The sequence below is a fragment of the Anguilla rostrata genome, chromosome 16 (assembly GCF_018555375.3).
Source record: "Anguilla rostrata isolate EN2019 chromosome 16, ASM1855537v3, whole genome shotgun sequence".
Lineage (NCBI taxonomy): Eukaryota > Metazoa > Chordata > Actinopteri > Anguilliformes > Anguillidae > Anguilla > Anguilla rostrata.
In genome coordinates, this window is record NC_057948.1 from 9499566 (window position 1) to 9507038 (window position 7473).

General features: G+C 37.8%; 1 protein-coding gene across 1 annotated transcript; it reads right to left on the minus strand.

The window, feature by feature from the left end:
• On the minus strand, nt 1-7473 carry LOC135242091 (uncharacterized). Its single transcript, XM_064313003.1, has 13 exons — nt 7307-7473; nt 6314-6522; nt 6085-6225; nt 5277-5412; nt 4189-4669; nt 3926-4067; nt 2733-2885; nt 2426-2484; nt 1907-2082; nt 1411-1811; nt 1084-1180; nt 794-983; nt 1-532 (listed from the first exon to the last, which is right to left on the minus strand). Exons 1-13 carry the CDS (start codon nt 7424-7426, stop codon nt 390-392), a joined length of 2448 nt encoding a protein of 815 aa, XP_064169073.1. The 5' UTR covers nt 7427-7473; the 3' UTR covers nt 1-389.

Consider the following 7473-nt stretch of genomic DNA (forward strand, 5'->3'; position numbering starts at 1 on the left):
TATTTCTTGTAGAAAGTTTATATCAAATGTTTACCATAAATTCAGAGCCATTACAACAAAATTACATTTTGCAGCATTTAAAAAAAACTACAATTATAGTCAAGCCATAGTCATTGATGTGACATGTCTTATGATGTGACAATGTGAATTAATTTTAATAAACATTTAATTCATAGCTAAGCAGTCACGGTAAGGTTATTGAAGCATTGTAGTTAACAAATCCAAGCTCACAATAATCACTATTTTCTGAAATTCATTACACCAAAGAAGAGATTATACAGATTCAGGGCCGGAAAAGCCAATTCATCTTTCATTATTAAAAGGGAAATATTGTCTTAATGTGATTGTCTAGAAAGCGTTCACTGTTTAATGAGCATGCAAACAGTGTCTCAGAAGTCAGTGGATGGAAGTGGTTGGTATTTGACCTTTGACCTCTTTGCTGTATAAATCACTGCTCCACACATAATTCCAACCGCGACCAGGAGAACAGCAGCGATGAAAACCAGGTTCATGTTCAAGCTCATGTTGGAAACTGTAAAAAAAAGTTAAAAATACAAGTTTAAGCATTCAATTTTGGGAATTACCCTGAAATCCACCTTTACTTAGAGAAGCTAAAGAATACCATATACTGTTATAGTATGTTTCATATGTGTCTACATCATATGTCTTGTATGGGACAGGCTTGAGGATATATGTTGTACGTTATATATGTCATATATATTGGAGTAAATGTTAAACCTGCACAAGATTTTGCACAGAACAACACTTTCAAACAAGACCAGGGCTGCAGTACCTGTGATGTCTGTGCTCTTCTTTAGACGCAAAGGCCCCTGGGAAATGTAGTGTCTGACCGTCTCTGTGGCAACAGCCCTCCTATGGTGGTGATGTATAACAGGGGAGGCTGTGGCATTGATGCAGCCCTGAGAACATCTGGTGAAGGGGTTCCCTGCCACACACAGGATGACTGAGCAGCTTATGAAGACCTAGAATTCATCAGAAGAATAGAAATGAACTTTAATCTGAATCAAAACCAAGTAGAATTACACACAATAAGGCTTTGCTGGGTAATCTGTCACATATTACCTCCTCATGCTGCCCAATGAACTTGAAGGCCTCAATTCCAAATTTGAATTCTGAAGAGTTATTTGAATAGACCACCACTGTCTCGTCCACTGCGCAACTGGGAAAATAAAACAGTTGAATTCACAGGTCTTTTCTAGGCTAAAAACATTTTTAAAAATGTTTTTTTACACTATTCAGTCATTAATGTTCATCTTCCCTATTCATGGTTTTAGATGCTCACACAGAAGGGCTTCCAGTCAATGTTTTGTTGGGCTTATTGAAATTTTACCCCTGAAACAATAAACATCTACCACAAGACTTCTGCTTTCCTTATACCAGTTGTCTTACCCATTTTCAAATATGTCATAGAAAATGTGATAGTTGGGGTCATCAACAGGGGTTGCTCTGCAGGACTCCACAAAGAGTTCAGTGTTGGCAAAAGAGGAAGTGGCTTTGATTTCCATGTAGAGCATCTCTCTCAGGGACACCTCTACTGGGTAGGTACTGGGGTCCACCATGTGGTCGAACAGGTTACTGTGGAAGAACTCAAACTGGTAGGTGAACTTTCCGAACCCTTTTTCCGTGAACACGAAAGGAATCTTGTGCGCCCGGAATTCCAGAGACACATTGCCCTTCTTGGGGTACGTGCACGAGAACCCGATCTCCACCTGGTGTTTCCTGGTAATGACGCCATCGAGTTTGTCATATGACGTAATTTCGTTTTTGAAGATCAGGTTGTCCACGTCCTCCTACATAGACAATTAGAGACATCAAAAAATATTTCTCTGCAGAAAGATCAGGGCTTTTGTTTAACGTATTATTTGAGTGGATCAAAGGGACTGACCTCCAGTATTGTCCCACAGGAGCTGAGGGACATGGTAGCGATCACATGGGTGCTGTTGGAGATGGGGGTGCAGGAGGCATCATTGAGACGCAGGTGATCTTCATGAAGTCCAATTATTGAGGACTTCTCCAATTCCACTGTCATTGTGTTCTCGTTACAAATCACATTGGCTTTGCCTATTGAAGAATTTCAGGGAAGAAATCATTGGTGAACCTTACATTGAAAGATAAATAAACTAAAAATAAGAGGAACACAGTTATGTTTGACAGAAGACATGAGATTAAGCAGTTTTGGAAAGTTTCGAAATTGAAAGTGGCAAAAGGTTGAAGAAAAACCAATAATTTTAGACCACTAGGGCTTAAGCTGAAGTTTTAAAATGGTGGTCGTGATCTCGAGATAACGAGACCAAAAAATACATAGATTGCACGGACATCCGTAACTATTTAGAGGTCTGTATTGCAGTATTTCGAGGATTGGGACAAGAGAAAAACTAACTAGTGCATATAGTTAAATACGAACCATATGTGTGTCCAACGGTGACAATGATGCATCTCATTTCAGAATGAAAAATACTGGACCTGAATGGTTGGACATGACAAGTACAGAGCAAAGACAAATGTAAAATTATTATACATAAGATTTTATATTAATTATATTCAGCAAATAGATTTAAGAATTTCTGATAATTTGTTAGTAATTATAGAAATTAAACTAAGACTGAATTTTATGTTTAGTCATTAATCAGCACGCAAGAATCAACAACAGCAACAGTTTCGAAGACCTTTCAGAATAACTCGATCAACGACTTCATCACTTTGAAACTCACCCAGATTGACTCTCTGCAATGAAGCAAATGGGAACATGATCACCAAGGTCATTTTCAGTTGGTGTCCATCTTATTAGAGATTCTCCATCTGCTCCATCGATAGTGTTGTACTTTGTGATGTTCAGAGGTCCACTGATAATGAAGTTATTTACCCTGAAAGAAGGCACATTCTGATCAATATCAAAAACTGGTATGCATATTTTCAGTTATCATGCATTTTAAAAAAAGATAAAAAAATATATCTGCTGCTCAATAATTTTATCTAAAGAATCAAAATATCTAAACAATGCAATAATTTAAAATAGCTATGTATTTTTGCCCTTGCATGTTGCTGTTTTCACCCATTTGGCTCCCAAACAGACCTGGGTCAAATACAAATATGTGTTTGTATTTATATTTGAAAACATAGTTAAATAAATATTTGAAATATTTTCAAATACATTTACACATTAAATACTTTGCATTTGATTTATTAAAATTATTTTAATTTAAAACCAAAGACTTTCCCAAATAGTATTTGAAAATATGTTCCTTTAAAAGGACACTATACTGGGAAACCAAATACTTTTTCAAATAGTATTTAGAGCCTTTTAAAAATATGTTAATCATATTTAAAAGCAATTGCAAATACATGCAGATGCTGCTTAAATGTATTTTCAAATACATTTGGAATTTAAATACTCAGTATTTGTAAATGCTGTATTTCAAATAATTTAAAAAAGGAAGAAAAAAACGAGTATTTTAAAGTGATTAAAATGCTTTAAATATGTACTTGACCCAGGTCTGTTCCCAAATGATATTGATGATAATAACGTTTGAGTCTGGGTTCAAAGTATGTGTTTCAGGGTTTAGATATATTACTATATACTCAATACGAGGAGATTTCAATGATTAAAAATGGCCGTTTTGTGTTTTTAGATAATCAAGATAGCCTGAAACTCTGTCTCCCATAATGCTTCCCTTTCCATATCGACACAATTTCCTCAATCGGATCATTCCGTCTGAAGTAGTGATGCGCGGATCGCAGTTACATCCGCGGATCTGGCGGGTCGAGCTAGCTAGCATAGCATGTAGCAGTATACCCGGAAATGCGGTTTAACGGAACTTCTGCTTCACCCCCTTACTCCATAAAACCAAATGGATAGGAATAAAATTGTGTTTCTAATGTGTTTCTAAAAGAACTGCTGTCTTACCATGATTGTGTTGCTGTAGCTTTGAGCCTAATTTCCAGTTCCTGATTGACAGAGGCATTGCGAAATTCTCCATTTCTTGGAGTCGGGGGCAGAAACCGGGGCAGAAGTTCCCCCTCAGTACAGGAATGCACAGCTGGGTCAACTGAAATTCAGTGGTAGAAGAATAGGAGAAGGAACATCAGCTGAAGGATAGGAGTGTGTAGGTCTTTGAGTTTTCTTGTAATATCAGTTTTGGTATATCTATAATTTTAGATTAAATTTACCTTGGATTGCAAAATGCAGTGGGATTTTGCTCAGTGGGTTCGTAGAGGGAGCATGCAAAGGTGTTGTGGGAAAAGGGGTGGTTGTAGTGGACTGCTGCCACTGTGCTGTTGTTGAAGTTGCGGAGGTTGTGGCTGTAGTGCCAGGCTGGTTCCACCAGTAAGGTGCAGGTGAAGTGTTGGGTTGGTTCCACCACCAGGGGGAAGGTGTACTGTAGAGTTGGCTTCCCCAGTACGGTGCGGGCGTGCTGATAAGCCGGTTCCACCACGACTGTGTCGTAGCGACTGCTGTAGTCGTAGGGGCATCTGTAGTTGTAGGGGCCTGGTACCACTGCTTTTGTCCTGTCACTAGTGGAGACTTCCTGGACAATGTGCCATCGGTGTAAGACAGAGTGATTTGTTGTCTGGGGAAATCCTCCAGGACAATCTCAAAGGCATGAGCATTTTGGATGGAGTTGTACTGGTAAGTCAGGGTGCAGGAATTCTGAAGAAAAATAAATTAACTGTATTTTCAAGAAAGAGCAGGTGATATGACAGGAATTACTAGGCACCGTTGTGTTTGCTACAGCCACTTTTGCTACTTCTCTTTTTAGAGACCATGCTTGCTTACCATAGCATTTCTCGTAATTACATAGGGAAGGAGTGAAGTGATTATTTATTTTTTCATCACAAGTTAATAAGCAGCATATTTAAATTCTGTCTAGAAAAACCTGATGAATCAGGAAAGTCTTGTACTCTCAGATTAGATTACTATACTCTGTAATTTCCAGGAAATCTCAAGCCTCTGTAATTGTCCATTTGCATTACAATGGATTAACATAATGGTATGAGCTCAAATAAAAGCCTGTACTTAGAATACATTGCTATGCAAACATTAATGGTTTTGGAACTATTCATTATCTCTCTGCATTTTGCAGGGATAATACAGGGATTAGATGGCTGTGATGCCACCGTACTCAGAGAAAACTGTTGGTTGTCAACAATGTATTCCATGATTAGTAGAGCTCCTCCCTCTTTTCCCTGAGTAAGATGACATCACAGACATCATATTATATTAACCCTGTTGTTTTGTAGGTCTTTCAGATTCTTACTTCATCCAGGTAGAATCCTGTGTGGTGGTGGCAGTAAAAGCACTCATTTTGAGTTGTTCCATATCTGCATCTGACTTGGTCCTTATCGGGGTCATGAGCCAGCAATTTAAGTCTCCTTGGACAGTTCTGAGGTATCCTATAAATGAAAAAAAAAATCATCATTAGAATATCTTCAAGGCTATTTCAACCTAATGGCAAAAATCCAACATAGTGTAAATATAGCATGTCTAATGTTTGTGATTTTAGTGCTCATTTTTGTATTTTATGCTGCATGGTGGAGGAATATCAATCTATTGCCATGGAATGCAAAATGTATAAATCAGAAAGTATCACCAGAGGCAATTATGCAGTGTCCCACATCAGTGGGTGTTTTAAGGCTTGCAAAAATGTAGCCTATATGTCATTTTCCAACCAACCCTAATAGGTAAAATTTAAAAAATGTATCTTGTGCACCATTTTCACAGAATGCAATCTTTACTTAAGTCATGTCATATACTTTGCAGGTAAATATGAGAAACTTTCCGAGGCATAACTTCGCTGTAAAAGCTGCTTTGGAGATACTTGACTTGTTACTTTAGACTACAATACCCCAAATGACCTACACCTGACAAAGCCATTGTAAAGTCAGCAGATTGTTAGAAAAGTTATATAAATAATCAAACAAATTCTTTATCACTCTGAAACAGTTGGAGCCAGAACAAAACACAATACTATATATATATATATATATATATTTATTTTTATTTTTTTTATTTTTAAACGCAAAGATGTCAAACAGGTCACAGTTTGTGAGAAGCAATGACATTACCGGATGAAAGGCAGAACTGCTGTCACTGGAGATCGGTTGGGTTCCCGAGTGTCTGACCTGATCCCAAGGTCCACATGTGTCAGAAGAGCCCATGATGCACTATAGCTTAACGAATTGAAAATCCAACAACACCCTGTTTTCCTATAATAGGAATAGAACACAAATTTAAAACCTCAAACATTCTAGTGGATTTAATTAGTCTTTATACCACTGGTCCCAAATGACTTACCCCATTTCAAAAGGCTGGTTGCTTCGAATATTTTTTGTCATTAATGCTTCGATTGTACACCACCTGCCTCCATAATAACTGACTCCACTAGTACCGCTGTCCACTTCTGCAACTTCAAATCTGCTATCGTACCCACAGTCCCCACTGTGACAGTACCACTCATTCCACAGATAGCAGGACTCGTAAGTCTGCTTGTAGCGGATGTCCACCTGCAATTACAACAAAATCATTTTTCAGAATAATTCAGGAAAATTCAATAATTATAATATACAAAGAAGGTGGCCATGGATATGAGCATATATATATGAGACTTAAGGACAGCATTGCTCTTGGGATTATTTATTGAATCCGTGGAAAAATATAAATGGACACACTTTAGAGACAAGCTCTCGATGAAGGAGCTTGAATCCAAAACGTGTCAGTTCATATTTTTCCCTTGTTTCAATACATTTTCCCAAGAAGAATTCTGTTTATAATAAAATAATTTTTGTTCTTTAATTATGGATGGAGTGATATTAACGTAAAAAAACATTAAAGTAACTGCATTTGTGGCTTTCAGCACTTGAATTTATTATTTCAGAAATGTATGTATTTGTTATTTTGCACATGGTGTTGACTTGTGAACACATCCTTTTTATGATGGTAAAGTCTTGTTTTTAACCTAATTTGTGTATGCATTGAGAAAAAGATATTGTCCTAAGGGTACTTTGTGCCTCTTCCACCTGCCTGCAAATCAAATGTCCCATCAGGGACAATGGAGGCTTGAACTAAACTCAGTTGTGGCTTAGAACAGAATCATCTTTTTTATTCTCCTCTTATTATAAATATATTTTTATACATGTAACAAAGCACCACAGAAGTAGCTACTCAGAACACTGCCTTACAGTACTTTGTAATTTGAGTGTGACTTGCCAGACATTTTACACAGACATTTTATGAGGGGTCCTGTTATTTATGCAGAGCTAAATCGCACAGCTAAAGCGCCTTGCTCACCCTGAACGATCCATCGGGGTTCCTTCCTTTCGGGGTGAAGGTCAGGGTCCCTCCGTAGAAGTGGGAGGCCAGGGCTCCAGAACAGGAGACCAGGAGCAGCAGGAGTGTGCAGGAAGACATAATGCTCTAATCTCATCTGAGTCTACCTGCCCAATCAATATAGCCCA